Source organism: Trichomycterus rosablanca, chromosome 10 (genome assembly GCF_030014385.1).
Source record: "Trichomycterus rosablanca isolate fTriRos1 chromosome 10, fTriRos1.hap1, whole genome shotgun sequence".
Classification (NCBI taxonomy): domain Eukaryota; kingdom Metazoa; phylum Chordata; class Actinopteri; order Siluriformes; family Trichomycteridae; genus Trichomycterus; species Trichomycterus rosablanca.
This window is the reverse complement of record NC_085997.1, coordinates 3,971,594-3,996,230: the sequence shown is the minus strand read 5'-3', so window position 1 is coordinate 3,996,230 and position 24,637 is coordinate 3,971,594. Positions and strand designations below refer to the sequence as shown.

At 42.6% G+C, this 24,637-nt stretch overlaps 1 protein-coding gene across 1 annotated transcript; it reads right to left on the bottom strand.

The window, feature by feature from the left end:
- Window positions 1-289: 289 nt before the first annotated feature.
- On the bottom strand, window positions 290-19,262 carry grem2b (gremlin 2, DAN family BMP antagonist b). The gene is made up of 2 exons (XM_063003553.1): window positions 19,184-19,262; window positions 290-791 (listed from the first exon to the last, which is right to left on the bottom strand). Exon 2 carries the CDS (start codon window positions 788-790, stop codon window positions 290-292), a length of 501 nt encoding a protein of 166 aa, XP_062859623.1. The 5' UTR covers window position 791; window positions 19,184-19,262.
- Window positions 19,263-24,637: the final 5,375 nt, after the last annotated feature.

The window sequence follows — 24,637 nt, the reverse complement described above, 5'->3', positions numbered from 1 at the left end:
CTGTCCAGGGATTTTTGGTTATCGTGGCGCCCCCCTCTTCAGCAAACCTTTTATAAATTATTAGACGGAGGGCAGAAGGTCTCAGTCCTAAGATGCCAACCCTCCATGCACAGAAAACACAACACAACACACGAATGACAATAATTACACCAACAACAGACGTCTCACAAGTATAGCAGCTTCGCTATATTACGTATCAAATTCTACAAATCAAAGTTTGATATATTTTTATTTATATATACATATATAAAATGAATCGTCCCGGGTGGGTCGCCATCGTCTTTCAGTCTCACTGCTTCCCAGATTCGGATACGCTGACGGAAATGCAGCGACACTGTTTGACGCGCTGGATCTTCCGATGCCTGAAGGGCGGCTGCAGTTCCGGACAGTCCAGCTCCACGGTGAGCGTGGTCAGGCGGTGCGGCCGGCAGAAAGCGCACGACTGGAAGGACTCCTGTTCCTTCTTGACATGCCGCGGGATGTAGAAGGAGTTGCACTGGCCGTAGCAGAAGCGGTTGATGACGGTGCGGCTCAGGCAGCCCTCCTGGGTGACGGTCTGCCGCAGGGGCTGCGTCTTGCACCAGTCGCTCTTCAGGTACTTCCTCTCCGTCACCACCAGGGCTTCCTGACTGGAGGCCAGCACTTCCTGCTTGCGGCCGCGGCGGTCGGACGTGTTGGAGCTGGCTTTGAACGGGGACGGGATCGAACCCTGAGGGCGGTTCTTGCGAGTCTCGGACACGACACACAGCACACCGGCCAGGAGGAGCCAAAACAGCAGCTTATAACACATCCTGTGGGAAGAGGTAAGGGAAACGGTATTAGCAATGTGTATTCGATCAATCGACCAATCAGATCATCTGTTTCTCTGCATACTTTTTAGCCTCCTTTCACCCTGTTCTTTAATGGTCAGGACCCCCACAGGACCACTACAGAGCAGGTATTATTTAGGTGGTGGATCATTCTCAGCACTGCAGTGACACTGACATGGTGGTGGTGTGTTAGTGTGTGTTGTGCTGGTATGAGTGGATCAGACACAGCAGCGCTGCTGGAGTTTTTAAACACCTCACTCACTGCTGGACTGAGACTAGTCCACCGACCAAAAATATCCAGCCAACAGCGCCCCGTGGGCAGCGTCCTGTGACCACTGATGAAGGTCTAGAAGATTACCGACTCAAACAGCAGCAATAGATGAGCGATCGTCTCTGACTTTACATCTACAAGGTGGACCAACTAGGTAGGAGTGTCTAATAGAGTGGACAGTGAGTGGACAAGGTATTTAAAAACTCCAGCAGCGCTGCTGTGTCTGATCCACTCATACCAGCACAACACACACTAACACTCCACCACCATGTCAGTGTCACTGCAGTGCTGAGAATGATCCACCACCTAAAATAATACCTGCTCTGTAGTGGTCCTGTCTGTAGAGGGTCTTGACCATTGAAGAACAACATGAAAGCAGGGTAAAAAGTATGCAGAGTAACAGATGGACTACAGTCAGTAATTGTAGAACTACAAAGTGCTTCTATATGGTAAGTGGAGCTGATAAAATGAACAGTGAGTGTAGAAAAAAGGAGGTGGTTTTAATGTTATGGCTGATCAGTGTATGTCGCATTATTTAATAAAGCAAAATTTAAAGCTTTGCCCTTATACCGTCTTCCACAAAAATTTGTTAAACTCACGGTAATGAGAGTTCGATTCGTACCCAGACAGACATCGCTCTTAGCTTATAGCATCATCTAGAAAAAGTCTGTTCGCTTTGGTCGAGTGAAGAGAGGAAATGAACGTCGCACGAGGACAAAATTCGTTTAAATGAGCCGTCACGGCGGTCGGCCGCTTCGCCGCTTCAAAAAGCCTCCTCTGAAACAAATGTGTGTATTAATCAGAGACGGGGGAGCGAAGGAAGTCGATTTCACCAAATCTGACTCCTTTAGAGAAACACTTCGCCCCTCCGCGGGTGATAAATGTCACGAACGTGTAAACCTTTGCAGCTGGACTTGGATTGCTTGGATTACGTTAGAGAGACGAACTGGTGCTGAGCTGATTCATGGACCTGTAGAACTCGCTGCCTTTCTAGATAGATATATAGATGTCCTTTATTTGTCATATATACATATACAGGTGTACAGTACAATGAAATTCTTTCTTTGCATATCCCAGCTTGTTTGGAAGCTGGGGTCAGAGCGCAGGGTCAGCCATCGTACGGCGGCCCTGGAGCAGACAGGGTAAGGGCCTTGCTCAAGGACCCAACAGTGGCTAATCCGCCAATCTTCCGGTTTGATAGCCCAAAGCTCTACCCACTGGGCTACCACTGTCCCAAACACCATCACTGTTCTGAGGTGCGACGTTCACCCTCCTCTGAGACTCCAGAGAGTCCCCAGAGATTTAAGAGCTTCGTATTGTTTCCTGAACACAGGAAGCCTCAGATTGAGCCTAATTTGTCTCTTCGGCCGTGGGCAGGAGGACCAAAGGGACGGCGGGTGAAGATGATTGCAAGTGAGGCCGGAGAGAAAACTATGCGTCAATCACGTGGACATCTTTGCAGCAGATGTGGCAGATCCGTGTGTGACTCAGTCTCGGAACAGAAACATTTCTGAACGTTTCTCTTCCATCTCTTCCATCTTTTCATCTCCGAGCATCCGATATCTCTGATATCCGCTGCGATGGCAGTCGGGCTTCCTCGCCGGAGCGTGACCGTGTTTTGCCTGGTCGGGTCTGCTCTGTGCTTAACCCCGCGTGGCTGGAAGCCCTCTTCAGATGGCGCTTCAGACGACCTCTTAACCGTTGTCAAAATAAGTAGCCGGTTGCGAGTCTGCGGTCTGGCAGGCCGAGCTTGTTTGCACAGAAATTGATGAATGAGAGCCAGAGCCGTTGCGTCAGCGAGTCTCGGCCTCTGATGTCTTGCTGTGACACGGCCGCCTCGACTGAAGCGCCTCGTATATCTCGCTGTAGCTTCAGGGCTGCATTACAAGAACATCTTATCTGTGTCCTGAACAGGATAGGAAAGGAGGTTTCACGAATGTATGGAAATATACGGACGCGGTTTGTTAGTCCGCAGGATCTGTAGGATCTGCAGGATCACAACATCTGTACTGGGTTCGATTCATCGAAGGTTTGCGGCCACTTAAATCCTTCCTACTGTTTAAGGTGGGCGGCGGCACGGTGGCTAAGTGGGTAGCACTGTCGTCTCACCTGTCTGTGTGCAATCAGGTTAATTGGAGACACTGAATTGCCCTTTAGGTGAATGTGTGTATGTATGTATGGACTGGCGCCCAGTCCAGGGTGTTACTGTGTGCCTTGCGCCCATTGAAAAGCTGGAATAGGCTCCAGCAACGCGATCCCCCAAACCCTGCGACCCTGATTGGATAAACGGTTAAGACAGTGAGTGAGTGAGTGTTGCCCAATTACACCTCTTACAGTCTCAGCTCACGGACAGATGACCTCACATTTGACTTGGTCGATGTGCTGGACAAACAAGTCAAATCCATGGAGGTTCCACCTCACAACTTACAGAAGTTAAAGGATCTGCTGCTAACATCTCAATGCCAGATACCACAGCACACCTTCAGGGGTCTTGTGGAGTCCATGCCTCCACAAGTCAGGGCTGTTTTGGCAGCGAAAGGGGGATCAATACAATCTCCAGTCTCATCACAGCATGGTCCGGTTCTCTAAATCAGGTCCTCTGAACACGGCTCGTGAAAGGCAGGACTTAATTTTACGACCCTTTTAAACCCACCTCTGGTCAGAAGACACATAACTCACCCTGCTTTTAAACACACAAACACACAAAGAAAAGCTGATTCCAGATCAGGTTTCACGATGCGAGAGGAACCGCGGGTCAGGTTTAATAAATGGGTTGTAGATTTTATCCCAGAGTCCCTGACCCGGCCTGGCTTCAGGTTTGCTTCTCCTTGGCTGATTATCCCCGAGTGCTACAGTCTGCTCTCAGACCTAATCATGGACGTCTCGGTCGGTTATGGATGACGTTGGGGTTTTTGGTTTGTATTGAAAATGGTAAACAAGTGTCGACTTATTAAGAGTAAATTGATGAATTATGGAGAAAAGAATAGACAATGGCAAGAAAGAAAAACAATGAACGCTGAGTGGTTTCTCATGCTGCTAACTAAAGTAAACCCAAGTTGACGTGAAGCCAGAGCTGTAGTGGGATTATGGGATTTCTGAGCCCACGTTAGTCCGAGCCCATATTTTGAGAATGATAAAAACTGAAGGTTTATTTCTGCCTCGGAAATTCAGGCTTGACTTAAACCCACATACCTGGATCTGTAATGTTCAATCACACCAAATTCAGTCAGTGAGAGGTTATACTGTATGTGAAATCACATTAAATACGTTCATATTTAAGGACATTTGTGGCTTGGTCTTGATTAGAAGGTTGCTGTCTTGGTTGGAAGCCCCACCATCACCAAGTTGCCATTGTTGGACTCTTGATCCTTAATAACATTTGCTTATTGTCATAAATGCCATGTCACAAATGCACTAATGCACATTCAGATCACACTAAGTCAGAAGTTTACATACACCAGTACGTCTTTTTCTGATTTCAGTTCCTTTGCAACTGTATTAAGGGATTTCTATTAACATGGCAACATCTACCTGGTCAAAATATACATTAAGGTAAGGACACTGTTAACAGTCAAGCAAGCTTTACATCACAATGGGTGTGGAGGCTGCTGCATTATAATGGAGCCTCTGCTCCAGAACTGGCATCTCAACTAAGTTTGGTACTGATCACATGAGAACGGAAGCCTGGCGACATTTAGGCCCACAGTAAGGTAAAGCTTGCTTGACTGTGGACAGTACCAGACAGTGTCTACAAATTCCAACTGTTTTTGTAAGGTTACTGTTTGTAAGGTAGGTTTTCTACCTTTCTCAGCAAAGAAACGGGAGCAGGGAACTAAACATATATATATATATATATATATATTAGGGCTGTCAAACGATTAAAAATTTTAATCGCGATTAATCTCAGAATTTCATATAGTTAATCGCGATTAATCGCATTAAATAAAATCTGTGTAAATGTTATAGAAAACAAGGTTTTTTAAGTGAAATGTGAAAAGTGGACGTTTCTACACGAAGTGAGTGTGTTTTGACCCTTTTGGGGCTTCCATAGTTCATGGACTAGCGTGCTTGACTCCGGTATTCAGTGCCGTAACAGATTAAGTTAATAAAGTGTTTTGCTCCCGACAACTTGTGAATATAGCGTGTATTTATTTCTTTATTATGCAAGTGCATCCCTACGACGCTCAGTTATATTATTTTAACAAACCGCAAATGAACAACGGTGGCAAGTCCGACATTAAAACGTTGGTTCTACCAGTCAAGTCTCAACATGAACTAGAATCTGCATTAACGGCACTATTTTTTTTAATCGCGTTAAATTGAGATTGCGTTAATGCGATATTACCGCGTTAACTTCGACAGCCCTAATATATATATATATATATATATATATATATATATATATATATATATATATATATATATATATATATACATATATATATATATATTAGATATAGATATATAGTTATATATATATATATAGAGAGAGAATATATATATATATATACTGTATATACAGTGTATCACAAAAGTGAGTACACCCCTCACATTTCTGCAGATATTTAAGTATATCTTTTCATGGGACAACACTGACAAAATGACACTTTGACACAATGAAAAGTAGTCTGTGTGCAGCTTATATAACAGTGTAAATTTATTCTTCCCTCAAAATAACTCAATATACAGCCATTAATGTCTAAACCACCGGCAACAAAAGTGAGTACACCCCTTAGTGAAAGTTCCTGAAGTGTCAATATTTTGTGTGGCCACCATTATTTCCCAGAACTGCCTTAACTCTCCTGGGCATGAAGTTTACCAGAGCTTCACAGGTTGCCACTGGAATGCTTTTCCACTCCTCCATGACGACATCACGGAGCTGGCGGATATTCGAGACTTTGCGCTCCTCCACCTTCCGCTTGAGGATGCCCCAAAGATGTTCTATTGGGTTTAGGTCTGGAGACATGCTTGGCCAGTCCATCACCTTTACCCTCAGCCTCTTCAATAAAGCAGTGGTCGTCTTAGAGATGTGTTTGGGGTCATTATCATGCTGGAACACTGCCCTGCGACCCAGTTTCTGGAGGGAGGGGATCATGCTCTGCTTCAGTATTTCACAGTACATATTGGAGTTCATGTGTCCCTCAATGAAATGTAACTCCCCAACACCTGCTGCACTCATGCAGCCCCAGACCATGGCATTCCCACCACCATGCTTGACTGTAGGCATGACACACTTATCTTTGTACTCCTCACCTGATTGCCGCCACACATGCTTGAGACCATCTGAACCAAACAAATTAATCTTGGTCTCATCAGACCATAGGACATGGTTCCAGTAATCCATGTCCTTTGTTGACATGTCTTCAGCAAACTGTTTGCGGGCTTTCTTGTGTAGAGACTTCAGAAAAGGCTTCCTTCTGGGGTGACAGCCATGCAGACCAATTTGATGTAGTGTGCGGCGTATGGTCTGAGCACTGACAGGCTGACCCCCCACCTTTTTAATCTCTGCAGCAATGCTGACAGCACTCCTGCGCCTATCTTTCAAAGACAGCAGTTGGATGTGACGCTGAGCACGTGCACTCAGCTTCTTTGGACGACCAACGCGAGGTCTGTTCTGAGTGGACCCTGCTCTTTTAAAACGCTGGATGATCTTGGCCACTGTGCTGCAGCTCAGTTTCAGGGTGTTGGCAATCTTCTTGTAGCCTTGGCCATCTTCATGTAGCGCAACAATTCGTCTTTTAAGATCCTCAGAGAGTTCTTTGCCATGAGGTGCCATGTTGGAACTTTCAGTGACCAGTATGAGAGAGTGTGAGAGCTGTACTACTAAATTGAACACACCTGCTCCCTATGCACACCTGAGACCTAGTAACACTAACAAATCACATGACATTTTGGAGGGAAAATGACAAGCAGTGCTCAATTTGGACATTTAGGGGTGTAGTCTCTTAGGGGTGTACTCACTTTTGTTGCCGGTGGTTTAGACATTAATGGCTGTATATTGAGTTATTTTGAGGGAAGAATAAATTTACACTGTTATATAAGCTGCACACAGACTACTTTTCATTGTGTCAAAGTGTCATTTTGTCAGTGTTGTCCCATGAAAAGATATACTTAAATATCTGCAGAAATGTGAGGGGTGTACTCACTTTTGTGATACACTGTATATATAGAGAGAGAGAGAGAGAACACATATAGAGAGAGAATGTGTGTGTGTGTGTGTGTGTGTATATATATATATATATATATATAAGTGTTTAGTGGTTTCTTTGCTGAGATAGGTATATATATATATAGTTTCCTGCTCCAATTACATAGTACCCAGGATATACCTGTGTGTGCGTGTGCGTGCATACAGGTATATCAGGTATATATAGGTTCAGCCATTGTACGGCGCCCTTGGAACTGAGAGTGTTAAGAGCCTTTCTCAAGGGCCCAACAGTGGTGGGATTCGAACTCTCAACCTTCCAATAGATAGCCGAAAGCTCTATCCACTATGCCTCCTCTGGTCCACTGTGTATAGACATATTAACCCACAATAAACTTGGACAAAGAAGTTCCAATCATTTAGTCATAGTGAAAAAACAGCTGCAGAAATAACTGGAATGTGGTTGCACAGTGGTTACGATACTGGCCAGAAATCGAAAGGTCACTGGTTTGAGTTGGTCATCGCCGGGTTGCCATCGCAAGGCCATTAAGCATCAACTGCTTAGATTTTATTAGGTCAAAATGTAATAAATGTAATGATATGTAAAAATGAGGATTAGGAGGAGTTTTTATTATTATAATATGTAACACAGATGTTTCCAGAAAACTCCTGGTGTTACTATTTCAGTAATACGACTCTAATATTTAAGCAGTGAATCTAATGCTGATCTGTTTTAAACTGCTGATTCATTCCTGATCGTCTCTTCTGTCCTAACCTTGTTGTTTATTATTATTAACTGTATTCGCACCCCACGCCAGTGTCCTAGTGTCCTGTAATAGTACGTGAAACTATTAAACGCAGACGATGGATGGGTAGTACGTGATTCTACTGGTCTCAGGCTCTGGCTTGGTTCTGATGGATTTGGCGTTAACCTCGCAGCTCAGGTGGTGCGCAGATGTTTTCCAAACATCTCAAACACAAAGACATTTTTGGAAATGTTCTAAAAATGTGGATGGAAACTGGTGTTAGGAGTAAGTAACGTCATGTGGAAATCATGTAAACAATGTCGAAAATCTTTCTTTATAGGGTTTAAAATGTGTGAATGGAAATCGCTTTTCTATTAATAATGTCAGTGTGGAAAGAAATGATATGAAAATAACGTACGTACGAATTTAAAACAGTGTTAACCACTATCCTGTGTACTGTGTAATGGGAGCATGGGACTAAACATATATACACTGATCAGTCATAACATTAAAACCACCTCCTTGTTTTGTACACTCACTGTCTATTTTATCAGATCCACTCACCATATAGGAGCACTTTGTAGTTCTACAATTACTGACTGTAGTCCATCTGTTTCTCTACATACTTTTTAACCTGCTTTCACCCTGTTCGTTAATGGTCAGGACCCCCACAGGACCACTACAGAGCAGGTATTATTTAGGTGGTGGATCATTCTCAGCAATGCAGTGACACTGACATGGTGGTGGTGTGTTAGTGTGTGTTGTGCTGGTATGAGTGGATCAGACACAGCAGCGCTGCTGGAGTTTTTTTAAATACCGTGTCCACTCTATTAGACACTCCTACCTAGTTGGTCCACCTTGTAGATGTAAAGTCAGAGACGATCACTTATCTTCATCTGTTGCTGCTGTTTGAGTCGGTCATCTTCTAGACCTTCATCAGCGGTCACAGGACGCTGCCCAGAACACACACTAACACACCACCATCATGTGAGTGTCACTGCATTGCTGAGAATGATCCACCACCCAAGTAATACCTGCTCTGTGGGGGTCCTGACCATTGAAGAACAGGGTGAAAGGAGGTTAAAAAGTATGTAGAGAAACAGATGGACTACAGTCAGTAATTATAGAACTACAAAGCTGATTAAAATGGACAGTGAGTGTAGAAACAAGGAGGTGGTTTTAATGTTATGTTTATAGACTAGGTACTGCCGGTCGGCGTCTGTTCCTCTCTATAACCCTTCCTAAAGGTCATGGCCTTTGCTTTCTCTCTAGGAGAGCTGACACTGCTGGTTCGTGACCCCGCAGCCCCTCTTTCATGGAGCTTACCCGAGTCGTTCTGGCTGCCTCAGTTATCCAGGTTCAGACTTTACTCTGTTTGATCTCCGCTTAACAGGATCCTGCCTTTTATTTACTGCTATTCAAATCTCTGTTGCTCCCCTGATAAGGAGCGTCTCGGTAAGTCCGTAAAGTATCGCCGAGTCTCTAACTCGGCGTATTTGTTCTCCGGCGAGCACTGACCTTGCATGCGAGTTAAACGCGGCGGCATTCACGAGGAATTCCTGAGCGCCTCGGTTCTCCAACTGGACCCGAGTCTGTTTGGCAGATTAAAATAATTCACCCCCGCTCGATTAAGATAATAACATGCTCTTAAAAGCCAATATGTCTTCCTCGCTGGCTTTGAAAAACGCAACCCAAGCTCCTGGAGTAATTTCCGTGAATAATACGCCGGCAACAGACATTCCTTAAATTAATAGTATATTATTAAACGCTCAATCAAAGCTCGGGCATTTCTGCGCTAAAGAAACAGCGCGGATTCCAGTCCATTTACTAAGAAAACAAGCGTGAGGTGCGTTAATGTTCCGCTCTGGATGGGGGCGACGTTCGGGATGCCTCGGGGTGTTGGAGCATTGGCATGCAACCACAACACACCCTGTCACCTCAAAACAACTGCTCTAACCCCCTACATGCACAAACACACACACACACACACACACACACTACTTTCCATAATTGCCACCAGCTGAGATGCTGTTTCTACAAAGCTTGAGAACACACACACACATGCAAACTCTGCTCTGGAGCGAAATGCAGTCTACACGGGGCATGTGGGCACCATTAAAAGTGTGTGTGTGTGTGAGAGAGAGTGTGTGCTCCTGAAGGTGCCCTGTGGTTTATCAGGCTGGGTAAACCACCAACATGGAAAATTAAATACACATCAAGTTCTCATTTGGTTTCAAGGTCAAGTCTTAGTCATGCTACAGTATTTTTCTATATAATCTAGATCGGAAGTCCAACTGGGGGCCAGGTGTGGCCCTTGGTGATGTTTTTATGCTCCCTTAGCTTCACTCATTTAATGTATTTACATATTAATGGCTCTTAATACTTTATACTATCAATCTAAAGGTTGTGGTTTCGAATCCCGGCTCTGCTGAGCGGCCACTATTGGACCCTTGAGCAAACATGCAGAATATTTGTATACATGACAAATAAGGGCATTCTATTCAATTATATAGCACCATAATTCCCATAATATAGCACCTAGTCTTCTCCTATAAGATCTTATAAGGTTTAAGAATTCAGAGCGGCGAATTTAGGACCATTTCCCTTTACAGGATCTCTCCAGATCGTCCCGGGTCCTCTTTAGCTCCCCCTACAGGATTTCTATAAGGTTTAGATGTGGCTTTATTTCTTGATAATTCTTTCTATATGAGGGTTTTCTCTTTTGTCTCATTTTTATAATTTAAAATTACATTTAGATTAAAAGATTTCCATACGGAAATAAAACACCCTTTTTATATATTTATATTTTATATTTTATTTATGCATTTTCTCCCTTTTAGCGCATCCAATTGCCCGATTGCTTCATGCTTCCTCTCCACCAATGCCGATCCCCGCTCTGATTGAGGAGAACGAAGCTAACCCACGCCCCCTCCGACACGTGGGCAGCAGCCGTATGCATCTTATCACCTACACTTTGACGAGTGCAGTTCATCAGTATAAAAATGATATAAATAAATATGACATCCTTATAGAAGTAACAATAAGCTGTTGAGTTATTAAGCAGAGAGCATGCTGGGAAGTCTGTGTAGACTGGATATAAAGCTTGTCCCCAAACCAAATAAGCATCTTGTTTACCTGACCTAGAATAATAAGTTGGCAGAGTGGTGTGTGTGTGTGTGTGTGTGTGTGTGTGTGTGTGTGTGCGTGCGTGCGTGCGTGCGTGCGTGCGTGCGTGCGTGCGTGCGTGCGTGCGTGCGTGCGTGTGTGTATTTAAGCAATAGAACATGAGAGGGAGTGTGTTATCGCGAATAACATCACTGTGATTTGGTCGCAGGCACGAACCGAAGGTGAGTGCCGTAGATCATCACAGCCGTGATGTTATTCGCGATAACACACGACCTCAAGTGTTCTATTGCTTTTATACAACAGTTTTTACAAAATAATGAACGAAAATAAATCAAAGAAGCCCTGAATTTCATAATAAATATGCTTTAATATTGACAATACCTTCCGCCAAAATGTAGTTCCACAACGAATATAAAGTTTAACACTACAAAGCAAACATCCCAAGTTGCAAAAACTCATTTCAGGGAGGTAAGAACAACAAGAAGAAAAAGTCAAGAACTTCCGAAGGGAAAAAAAATAAATAAAAAAACCTCTTGCACACACACCAAAGGATATAGGTGAAAACAGAACTTCTAGATGCTGCTAACAGGGCTATTAAGCTAACTGTTCGCGTTACAAACACATTAATGTTCCCTAAATAGTGCACTAGATTGTGTATCAGATCATGGATATATGTTCCCTACATAGTGCACTAGAGAGTGAATTAGACAATTGGTTATGTTGCCTACACAGTGCGCTAGATTGTATATCAGATAACGGATTTAAAACGCGGCCGGGAAAAAAAGGCTGTGTTGCCTGCGTGCGCGTTTGTGTGCAAGAAGCTTGTCGTTAATGGAAACGCGTCAGCGGAGTAATACCAGCGGTGTGAAAAGGCCGTGCTGTTATCACGAATATCAGCACGTTTAGAACGCTTCTCAACCAATCAGATTGTAAGGTCGGAACTACCTGTTGTATAAATATATATATATATATTGAATTGAATCGGATGGGATGTATTAAAGGTGTGTTCCTACTATGACACATTTAATAGAACCCGCATTACTGTAAGTCATCATCTTCTCTCTTCTGTAGTGATTCACTGGGTCACACCCGCGCTCAATCAGAAAAGAGGAAGTTCATGAGTAATGTTAACAGGAATAAGAACACCCACGGGGTCAGAGTTTAGAATATTCAGTTATGAACAATCGTTCTATTCATTTTTTATTTTTATTTTTAGTAGCTAATTATGTGGTGGGACTGGAACCTATTCTGGAGAAACTGAGCTCTATGTGGTTATAAGGCCTGGACAGGATGTTATTACATCACAATAACTAAATAAGATTCTGAAATTCACTGCCAACAAGAAAAACTGTTAATTAATACATCTAAACAGTCTTAAATATTCAGGTCTTAATAAACAACAAATCTGGTGACATATTTAGCCAAATAAAACATTTCACTGTTGCTGTTATGTTATGTTATATCTATCTACACATTCATATACATATATATCATATATGATTTAGTTGAATAATATCTATCTATCTAATCTATCTATCTAATCTATCTATCTATCTATCTATCTATCTATCTATCTATCTATACATTCATATACATATATATCATTCAGCTGATTACTTTTCTGTGCCCATATAAATAGGACTATTTTGACAAATATATTCCACCTGTTTTTTTTTGTTTTTTTTTGGTGGTGGGGGGTGGTATGGCACAATCAGTAAGCCTTACAGAAGCATACAGTGTTATGGAACCCATTTTTCTCTAAAGTGTGCTACATAATACATGCATATACACCACAGCCAAAACATTAGGACCACCCCCAAAAATGTGAATGTCTGAATGATGGTAGTTCCCTGTAGGGCGGCACGGTGGCTAAGTGGGTAGCACTGTTGCCTCACAGCAAGAAGGTCCTGGGTTCGATCCCCAGGTGGGCCGATCCGGGTCCTTTCCGTGCGGAGTTTGCATGTTCTCCTTGTTTCTGCGTGGGTTTCCTCCGGACGCTCCGGTTTCCTCCCACAGTCCAAAAACATGCAGCCAGGTTAATTGGAGACACTGAATTGTCCTGTAGGTACCTGGCCTCTAGAATACATAAACCAGTGCGTTGTAGTGCTGGTATCAAGCCCGGATAAATAAGGAGGGTCGTGTCAGGAAGGGCATCCGGGGTAAAAACTGTGCCAAATCAATAACGCGGATCATGAGCCGCCGGCGACCCCTAACGGGAGCAGCCGAGGAAATAGATAGATGGTAGTTAAGCGTAAAGACCTGAGCGACTCTGATAGGAACAGACTCATTATGGCCAGACGACTGGGTTGAAATTTCGCCCAGACAGCAAGTCAATGCCAGTACAGTACAGTGGTCTGAAGAAAAACAAGTCACGAACCACTAGAAGACTGCCGTGTTTTTCCTCCACTGTCTAGACCTAGACATTCACTGTAAAAAGTGCTAGACGATTAAATTGGACCGGTCTCAGACTGTAACATGGTGACCGTGTGGCTGCGGTGGCTGCAGCTTTAATGAGAGAAACCTCTGCCTCTGACATGATGGAAACCAAACCGAGACCTCAGATTACTGTGCAGGGTAAATCCTCTTTGCCCAACAGTGCAAGGTGGAGCGGTCACGGACACGGCCAAACAGAAATCATTAATCGGATCATTAACTGTTTAACGCGCTTCCCATAATTCTACTGGAACACACACACACATAGACACACAATTCCCACTGAGTCTCGACTCCCAAACTGTACAAGTAAGGTCTGACGGCTCTTTCTGTGGAGCTGGGGTTCTTAAATGTTTAGATCTGGCACTAAGGGGGGACAGGGTGGGCAATTCAATGCCCTCCAGATTTTCTCCCTGTTTAAACTAACTAGTGAATGTTGTTTTACTTTAACCTGTGCTATATTCTTTGAACCAATTACGTGAACGTCTTTTTGCTGTTTAGTGTTTTGCTGTTTCTTTGCTCATTTTTGATTGGCTCTGTAAATTATATAAAACTGGCCGACCACAACATGCAGCTTACCTGGATTTTTTACAGGACAGTAATTTTGATATTTTTTTATTTAAACAATAAGACTGTAATTCCGAGATTAATTCCGCTGCATTTGATGCGTCATTTTTACATTTTAAATATATTTTGTTGCTTCTTGAATAAACTTGTTTTATTAGGAGCTATTAGTTGCTAATGTCTGTTAGCTCTGCCTGTTACGATAAGGTATCTAACATATCCATAATGTAGTTTTTAATACATTTTTGTGTGTTTTGCATCCTTTTTTTAATTTTAGTGTTTTCATTTATTAAACAAAACAGAGGGGCCAGTGGCGCAATGGATAACACGTCTGACTACGGATCAGAAGATTCTAGGTTTGACTACTGGCTGGCTTGGTTACCTTAAGCCTTTTTTTTTTTTCAATAATTACCTTCGGGATAAATAAAGTATCTGTCTGTCTGTCTGTCTATCTATTCTATCTGTATGTCTGTCTCTCTATCTATCTATCTATATAGAAGCACTTTGTAGTTCTACAATTACTGACTGTAGTCCATCTGTTTCTCTGCATACTTTGTTAGCCCCCTTTCATGCTGTTCTTCAATGGTCAGGACCCCCACAGGACCACCACAGAGCAGCTATTATTTAGGTGGTGGATCATTCTCAGCACTGCAGTGACGCTGACATGGTGGTGGTGTGTCAGTGTGTGTTGTGCTGCTATGAGTGGATCAGACACAGCAGCGCTGCTGGAGTTTTAAACACCTCACTGTCACTGCTGGACTGAGATTATTCCACCAACCAAAATATCCAGCCAACAGCGCCCCGTGGGCAGCGTCCTGTGACCACTGATGAAGGTCTAGAAGATGACCGACTCAAACAGCAGCAGTAGATGAGCGATCAAAATTAAATAAAGAACGAAAATAAAGACTCCACGACATGACCTCAAGACCTCAGTCCTCGCTAAGAGCGGTGCAAGCCACTGCAGCACATGGGCTGAACGCTGAAAACTCGTCTCTCGAGAACTTGTATTCGTCTTAGCCAGTTTTATTAGCTTTTATTTAGCAAAGCACATTTAAAAACAGCACAGGCTTTTAATCCAAGTTGGTTGTCGGCTGAGATCAGGTTGAGTATTTTTGGATACTCATGGATTGAGCATTCTTCAAAAGTAGATGCGTGCTTTTGCTTTTTGTGTCTCATATTTGTTGTAAAGTGACAAATTTAGTTCTCGCAAAACCCAGATTTACAAACTAAAAAGCTGAATTAGACCCGAGCTGTATTCATGAGCTGCTTTTATGTGGTTTGATTATCCTGTTATATCATCATTTATTACATCTCTAATAATAATAACTCTGAACATCTTTCACTGGTTAACACTGGTTACTCAACCTGTTTTTCTATTAGGGTGTGTTTACACAGGTCCGTTTTGGTTGGATTTAAAATGAACCCTGGTGCTCTGTTAAGGCGGTTTGTTACAGTGAGTAAAGCTTCCTCATGAGAGTGATCTCAGTCACTTTTAAATGAATTCTGTATTTTAAATGTAATTCGTTTCAGGTATGAACACAATCTGAATCAAAGGCGTCTAAATGAACCAAGCACAGGACGTGATGTCACAAGATGCGACTCTAATTGCGCCATGAGAGAACCGAGTGCGTCGAGGACAGAAAGCAGCGGTGGACGAAACCTGGAGCAATAACGAGCAATTAACATGTATGTAATAGAAATGCTGTGTCACCTTTTTTTTTTTTTTTACACTTGTTGGTTGTTGTTGGTTTGATTGTATATTTGTGGGGCGGCACGGTGGATCGGTGGGTAGCACTGTCACCTCATAGCAAGAAGGTCCTGGGTTCGATCCCCAGGCGGGGCGGTCCGGGTCCTTTCTGTGCGGAGTTTGCATGTTCTCCCCGTGTCTGTGTGGGTTTCCTCCGGGACTTCCGCTTTCCTCCCACAGTCCAAAAACATGCAGTCAGGTTAACTGGAGACACTGAATTATACCCTATAGGTGTGTGTGTATGTGTGTCTGCCCTGCGATGGACCCCGTCCAGGGTGTTACTGTGTGCCTTGCGCCCCCCCCACGACCCTAACTGGATAAGCGGGTTAAGAAAACGAATGAATGAATGAATGAATGTATATTTGTGAGCGTGAACACTAAGCAAACCAAGGGAAACAGAACTACAAGTATAAACACGACCTTAAAGGAAGTCCACAGATCCTGTTGTATTTGTAGCATTTACTGATGAAAAGTGAGAGATTATGATTCTACACAAACACCATCTATTTTCCTGATAGTTGTTTGACATGAAGGATTCCTGATACGCCCCAGATAACCTGGTGTTGATCACATATGGGTAGACATTAATCAAAAGGAATGGAATAAGTGATGAATGATACTATATATATATAGTATGGGGGGGGGGGGGGGGGTGTCTTAAATCTTAAAATCTTAATCTTAAAATTCTAACACATTCAGGTCATATCAAGAATATGTATATGTGTATCTATAGGGCAAGCTGTAGCCTAGTGGTAATGGCACAGGACTAGTAATCCAAAGGTCGCTGGTTCAAGCCCCACCACTGCTAGGTTGCTGCTGTTGGGCCCTTGAGCAAGGCCCTTAACCCTCAGTTGCTCAGACTGTACACTGTAACTGTAATGTAAGTCGCTTCGGATAAAGGCGTCTGCTAAATCCCGAAAACGTGAATATATATATTTATCATTTTTACATCTGTATATTAGGTAGAGGGCATTTTGAGCATATCTTCTTCCCTCAGTATATATTGCGATTACGACCTTGATTTCTCCTCATGGTTTACACATCCACTGGGTATTGAGCAACTTCTCAGTGGGAAAACTTCCAGAGCGGGATGTATAAAACTGCGCAGACGTCTCTGCACCCTGGATAAGTTATATACAGTCTGAGACGTTATATACGTCTACATTCTGAGACGTTTATGGGATATTATGTTACATTTTGGCTTAATGATAAATCACATATTTTTTTACTGGTGTTTAATCAGTGGACCATGCCAACTCAGAGAAAAGAGTACGCTTTTATTTTATTAATAAATGCTTCATAATCTGTACATTCTGTTTTTAAAATTATACCAAAGTAAAAGTTTTTTTTACTGCAAGTTATAGAACCTTACAAACAAGGTTTCGGAGGGCTGCATTATTTCAGGATTGTAACTGTTTCAGGCATAGAAAAGTCTAAAGTGCTGAAATATTTTGCCGTGAATTTGAATGTATATGTGGCTGAGTGCTCAAAATAAACTTTATGGCCAAAAGTATTTGGACACCTGACTATGATATTGTTGGATGTCCCATTTCAAAATCTGATAGTACAGCGGTACCTTGTAACTCGACGTCCCCCAAACTCGAAATCTTTGAAACTCAACGCCCTTCGTCGAGAAATTTGTACCCTTAAACTCAACGTGTGTGCGACTGCTGCTTTGCTCAGCGCTCGGCTTGAGCGGTGCGGTAAAACGTCATGCGAACATGAGACGAATCTGCATTTGTGTGGAATAACTGCCAGATTCACTCTGAAAGCTCCACATATCTACGTATCTGTGTTTATCTGGATTTTTCTCCTGTTTTATTTTTAAACTTGTGTTACAGCTCAAGCTTCTGAGAAATTGTAAGAATCAGCTTCTCCGAGAGTTAAAAAAAAAAGTGACAATGTATTAAAAGAACGACATAGAAACACTAAACCTGTCTTAATTATTACTGTTATTTGTTCTCTCCACTAATTAAGAAGCATAAGGAAACAATAAAGAATTAAGGTAAACTGCAGGTTTTATTGTATTTCAGTGCGTTTAAATTATATAATATGTTATTTTCAGTGTATAAGTGTCAAAAACAACCCCATTATTTCACATTAGCCTAAAATATATGCAGTTCCACAGGACCATTGAACGCATTAACAGGTTTCTCATACATCCTTATGGGAAAAAATACCTTAAAACTCAACGCCACTCCCAGAACCAACTGACGTTGAGTTTCAAGGTAAAACTGTATTACAACAGATTGATCAGCTATAACAATAGTCTCTCTTCTGAGAAGGCTTCTCCCAAGACTTTGAAGTATGGCTGAGGGAATTTGTGCCCATTTAGTCAAAAGAACATTTGTATGGCTGGGCATCGATGTTGGTCAATATATCCTCGATTGATGTTCAGTGGGGTTAAGGTCAGGGCTTTGTGCAGGACATTGGAGTTTCTTTAAACTGAGCTTATTTGTTCTCTCCACTAATTAAGAAGCATACGGAAACAATAAAGAATTAAAAAGAATTAAGGTAAAGTGCAGGTTTTACTGTATTTCAGTGTTTTATATTATATTTATGTCATTATTTTACATTAGCCTTTTTGTGCCCATTCAGTCAAAAGAGGATTTGTATGGCTTGGCATTGATGTTGGTCAATATAGCCTCGATTGATGTTCAGTTGGACTGAGGACCGAGGTCAGAGCTTTATTTCTTGCCTTTATAGACATGCTTTGTGCACAGGGGCACAAAAAGCGCCCTCCGTAAACTGTTGCTGCAAATTTGGAAGCGTTTAATTCCCTTATATAATTGATTTATTACACCTGTTAGCAATCGCTGTGCCTGAAACACGTTAATTCAAAAATTCCAATATTTATTACCGTATAGTGTATTTTGATATACAATTTTGTGTTTTATTATTGTGTATAAATGTCAGTTTTTGTGTCAGTAAATTTAAATTCTGGAACCTGAACATCACACTTAAAAATGACTAAGAAATAATATTTGCATTGTGTCCTAAAGAAAGTTGAGAATTACAGCTGAAAACATCTGCATAAGAGTATTTTCTTTATTGTAGGTAATTCGTAATTCTAATTGTATTGTATGAGGCAAATAAAAATGTATTATTATAATTTATATGCATTTATGTTTCAGCTTTTCAGCTTTTTTCTTGAGTCCATATCAAGAAATGTCATACCTGTTCTGTTATTTAACACATATATTTCATTATTTTTATATACTTTGTATTTCAATCTGTTATGTGTTGATTTTATTTAGCACCACATAAGATCTAAATAATAAAATAATAATAACAATTTAATGTTGATCATTATGGATCTCTAGGACAGATGAAGTTACTCACCTCTCGTCTGAAATGGTCCGGTTGGGTTCAGCTCGGCGTGAGTGTATTCCAGCAGTGGTTAGGGCGACAGGTCGGGTGTGAGGACGGGTCGTGCAGTGAAAGCCACTCTGATGCCCATGGAAAGAGATTTATTTCTCAGAAGCAGCAGATGCTGATCTAAACATGAACCAGTTCGATCTTCTGCTGTATAAGTTCTGTTCTGCTTGGTGGGATTGAGCTTTTCTATTCCTCTCTCTCTCCTCTCTCTCTCTATACTGTGTTTGAACTCTTGTTTCTGGCTCTTCTCCGTCACCCGCATGTGGATCTTATCAAACCGCAGGATTTCTATTGGCTCCCATCACCAAACACATCAGAATAACACACACTCTCCCTCTCTCTCTCTCTTTTCTTTCCTTTACTCTCTCACTTCATCTCTCTCTCTCTCTATTTGAGACACACCCACTTCTAACCCCTTCACTTTTTTATTCTCTTGATTTGTACCCCTGAGCTTGAACATACCCCTTCATTCCCGCCCCACACACTCACATGTGTACACACTTGAACCGTCACCGGTGCGGCACTCAAATTTGAATCTGAATCTGTGAATAAAAAATCTTTTTCTCTGTTATAAAGGTGGGCGGCACGGTGGCTAAGGGGGTAGCACTGTTGCCTCACAGCAAGAAGGTCCTGGGTTCGATCCCCAGGCGGGGTTTGCATGTTCTCCTTTCCTCTGGGAGCTCCGGTTTCCTCCCACAGTCCAAAAAATATGCAGTCAGGTTAACTGGAAACACTGAATTGCCCTATAGGTGAATGGGTGTGTGTATGTGTGTCTGCCCTGCGATGGAGTGGTGCCCCGTCCAGGTTGTTACTGTGTGCCCTGCGCCCATTGAAAAGCTGGGATAGGCTCCAGCACCCAGAACTCTCTCCTTATAAAGAATACAAACCTGCCAGCCAATCAGATGTCTCTTGATCGTTGTATAATATAATCTAACACTAAGAACAATTTATTTGTAGTTTTTCGGGCTGCTCCATATTCAGGAGTCACCACATCGGATCACCGATTCACAACTGCCCCATTTTTTATTATTTTTTTTTATGCCGGATGCCCTTCTTGATGCAAAGCTCCTATTTTTATCCGGGCTTGGGATCGGTAATGAGAGCGCACTGACAAGTGTGCCTTCCAATAGCTCTGGCTGTTCATCAGACACAGCCAATGTTGATAGCACTGCTGAGATTTGAACCCTGGGCTAACAGGAATTTAAATGCATAACATAATTGTACACAATCGTTGTATTTTAGGGCCTATTCACATCTGTATGTCTCTGTACACATAAGAACCATGTATTATCTATACTGGTAAACAGATATGTCAGATCTAAGTCTTGTGTTTATGTTTACATGTTTAATGGTATTCACATGGATTGTATTGCTTCTTTATGTTAGTATTGGTATCATAAATTGTACAGATCTATATATCAGCTTAGAATACCAGTCCCATTAGAAGTCCAAATCTCTACTTTGGTCAGTTGTTTGGCTTTTCCAACGTTAAATAAAGTAGAGCCACAGTGTAGGGATACAGTTCTTAATCATTAGTGATACAACAAGCAACACCAAGATCTATTAACTTAATCAGTCATTTATTAATTTACACACACACACACACACACACACACGCACGCACGCACGCACGCACGCACACACACACACACACACACACGGTAATAAAGAGAGCTGTAATAAGAGAACGGAAAATGAAGCTTTTCTGCCCTCTGCTGGTTATTTCAGGACTTGCAGTTGAATTCAGTAGTGACAGACTGTTGTTCCTCTCGGATCTCTTTATTCACGTTGGAATAAAGTTGGTATTTACAGAATTACAAAGTTCATAGTGAAAATGTCATAATAGATGAGAGAGAATGTGAGTTTTACACATTTTTAAACTGCAAAGAAAAATAGAAACAAATGCAGTAAATTAAAGCAGATATATGAAATTAAAACAAGTTTGACTAAAATACGTTTTTATAATAATAATAATACATTTTATTTATATCGCCCTCGGCTTGCTCAACAGGGGTTTTTGTATCTGTTGGTCCTGGATTTTGTAAAGTTGCTTTGAGACAATGTCTATTGTAAAAAGCGCTATATAAATAAAGTTGACTTGACTTGACTTGACATATGAAAACAAATCTTAAAGTGCTACAGAAAAAGAGTAATATAAAACATCATGAAATATAAAACAAATATAAACATCAAGGGACAGTGGTAGCCTAGTGGGTAGAGCTTTGGGCTGTGGAAGATTGGTGGTTCAAATCCAGGTTCTGCTATGCAGCCACTGTTGGGTCCTTGAGCAGTTGGTCTGCTCCAGGGGCGCCGTACGATGGCTGACCCTGCGCTCTGACCCCAACTTCCAAACAAGCTGGGATATGCGAAGAAAGAATTTCATTGTACTGTACACCTGTATATGTATATATGATAAAAAAAAAGGATATCTTCTTCTAATCTTCTAGCATCATGAGACATACATCATAAAATCAGCGGTTATTTAAGAGTCATAAATTCTGGTGAAAAGAAACGTTTTTAGACGTAAACTTTTTTTAAATTCTCAGATGGTCGGGAAGGGCATTCCATAGACGAGGAGCAGCAGAACAGAAAGCCCGGTCACCCATGGTACTTAGTTCAGTTCTGGGGATGTGGAGAAGATTTTAGTTTGCAGAAAAGAGCGATCGCGATGAAGTTTTAGGGGTAAGAAGTTCAAAAAGTTTTATAGATTAGATCAGGAGCATGAATACAATTTTACTTAGTCTGTACTGTTATAAAATGTAAAAGTCAAAGGTTTAGCCCAACAAGTTTATCCCACCACTGCTGAGCAAGGACGGATTAAGGATAGTCTGGGCCCCTAGGCAAAGAGTTGCTCCATTGTACTTTCCCGACATGTTACTTGCATTATCATATGACTGGCCCCTACAGTTGGATAAGTCTAGGCCCAGATTCTCCAGAGACTGGAGTGGAGTCAACTATAACAGAGAAGTATTTTGGCTAGGGCCCAAAAGCATGGCTAAGGGCCCCAAAAGCATGGCTAGAGCCCCCAAGAGGCCCTGGGGTCAAAGTCCGTAATAGTCAGAGGATCCTTAAAATAAAGGGCCCTTGGAAATAAAAATATATTGTATCATAAATGTTGATAGGCATCGGTCAGTAATCCAGCCATGTATGGCACTGTCCCCGTCCTCCTACAAAAGGCCAGAAGCTCGCCCGGACCGTACAGGAGCCTCTCCTCTACGAGACGCACTGTATGGCACTGTCCCCGTCCTCCTAGCTCCAAGTAAAAAAAAAGATTACTGTTAGGGGTCAATATTTTCAAAGTGACCCGGAGAACATAAGTGGTTTTTTAGGGTTACAGCGCGAACAAAAGGCCAGAGGCTCGCCCGGACCGTACAGGAGCCTCTCCTCTACGAGACGCACTGTATGGCACTGTCCCCGTCCTCCTAGCTCCAAGTAAAAAAAAAGATTACTGTTAGGGGTCAATATTTTCAAAGTGACCCGGAGAACATAAGTGGTTTTTTAGGGTTACAGCGCGAACAAAAGGCCAGAAGCTCGCCCGGACCGTACAGGGGGCTCTCCTCTACGAGACGCACCGTATGGCACTGTCCTCGTCCTCCTAGCTCCAAGTAAAAAAAAAGATTACTGTTAGGGGTCAATATTTTCAAAGTGACCCGGAGAACATAAGTGGTTTTTTAGGGTTACAGCGCGAACAAAAGGCCAGAGGCTCGCCCGGACCGTACAGGAGCCTCTCCTCTACGAGACGCACTGTATGGCACTGTCCCCGTCCTCCTAGCTCCAAGTAAAAAAAAAGATTACTGTTAGGGGTCAATATTTTCAAAGTGACCCGGAGAACATAAGTGGTTTTTTAGGGTTACAGCGCGAACAAAAGGCCAGAAGCTCGCCCGGACCGCACAGGGGGCTCTCCTCTACGAGACGCACCGTATGGCACTGTCCCCGTCCTCCTAGCTCCAAGTGAAAAAAAAGATTACTGTTAGGGGTCAATATTTTCAAAGTGACCCGGAGAACATAAGTGGTTTTTTAGGGTTACAGCGCGAACAAAAGGCCAGAGGCTCGCCCGGACCGTACAGGGGGCTCTCCTCTACGAGACGCACCGTATGGCACTGTCCCCGTCCTCCTAGCTCCAAGTAAAAAAAAAAGAATACTGTTAGGGGTCAATATTTTCAAAGTGACCCGGAGAACATAAGTGGTTTTTTAGGGTTACAGGGCGAACAGAGGGCCAGACGCTCGCCCGGAATGCACAGGAGCCTCTCCTCTACGAGACGCACTGTATGGCACTGTCCCCGTCCTCCTAGCTCCAAGTAAAAAAAAAAGATTACTGTTAGGGGTCAATATTTTCAAAGTGACCCGGAGAACATAAGTGGTTTTTTAGGGTTACAGGGTGAACAGAGGGCCAGAAGCCGTATGGCACTGTCCCCGTCCTCCTAGCTCCAAGTAAAAAAAAAGATTACTGTTAGGGGTCAATATTTTCAAAGTGACCCGGAGAACATAAGTGGTTTTTTAGGGTTACAGGGCGACCAGAGGGCCAGAAGCTCGCCCGGACCGCACAGGGGGCTCTCCTCTACGAGACGCACCGTATGGCACCAAGGACGGATTAAGGATAGTCTGGGCCCCTGGCTCTGCACTATCATCAGACATAATTTTGCGCTTCTTTGTACGCTGGAGGTCATGCCTGTACTCTTGGGAGACAGCAGTGGTGACATTTAAAGCTGCCCCTTCAAACACCTCAAAGTTATCTCTCTGTGCTGCCACAAAGTCTCGTAAAGACAAGAGAAGTTGTGTAGCTGTACATATGTCAATATCATGCTTCTGCAGCTGCAGGCTTGTGGCTTGGAACCTCTGTAGTATTGTGTCCCAGAAGTATGCCATGAAGGCCATCTCCAACGTGTCCAATTTGTCACAGAGTGCAGAGGCTTCACTTCGAGTTACACATTTCTCCTCCATATCTTTAGACATATCATTCAATGCCTCTCTCAGTTGTGCATAATATTTCCAAAGAGCCTTAGTTGACTCAGCTCTTGCGCTCCATCGAGTACCTGACAGTGATTTCAGTGTGAGTTTGATATCAGTATCACGGAAAACCTTTCCCCACCTGTGTGTAGATGATGCACAAAATGTGTACATTGACTGTACAAAGTCAAAAAAACGTCCAGCTTCTGGGCTACTGTCAACAGCATTGACACCAACTAAATTCAGTGAATGTGCTGCACAGGGGACATAACAAATCAAAGGGTTTCTTTGTTTAAGATGAGCTTGGACTCCATTGTACTTTCCCGACATGTTACTTGCATTATCATATGACTGGCCCCTACAGTTGGATAAGTCTAGGCCCAGATTCTCCACCATAGCAACGACACACTCTGCCAAACTGTCCCCACTATGGTTTTCAATAGGCTCAAAAGCTAGAAAACGCTCAACTAC

Excerpts from the sequence above, each read along its gene's own strand:
- grem2b (XM_063003553.1), bottom strand. The coding sequence starts at position 790 with ATGTGTTATAAGCTGCTGTTTTGGCTCCTCCTGGCCGGTGTGCTGTGT.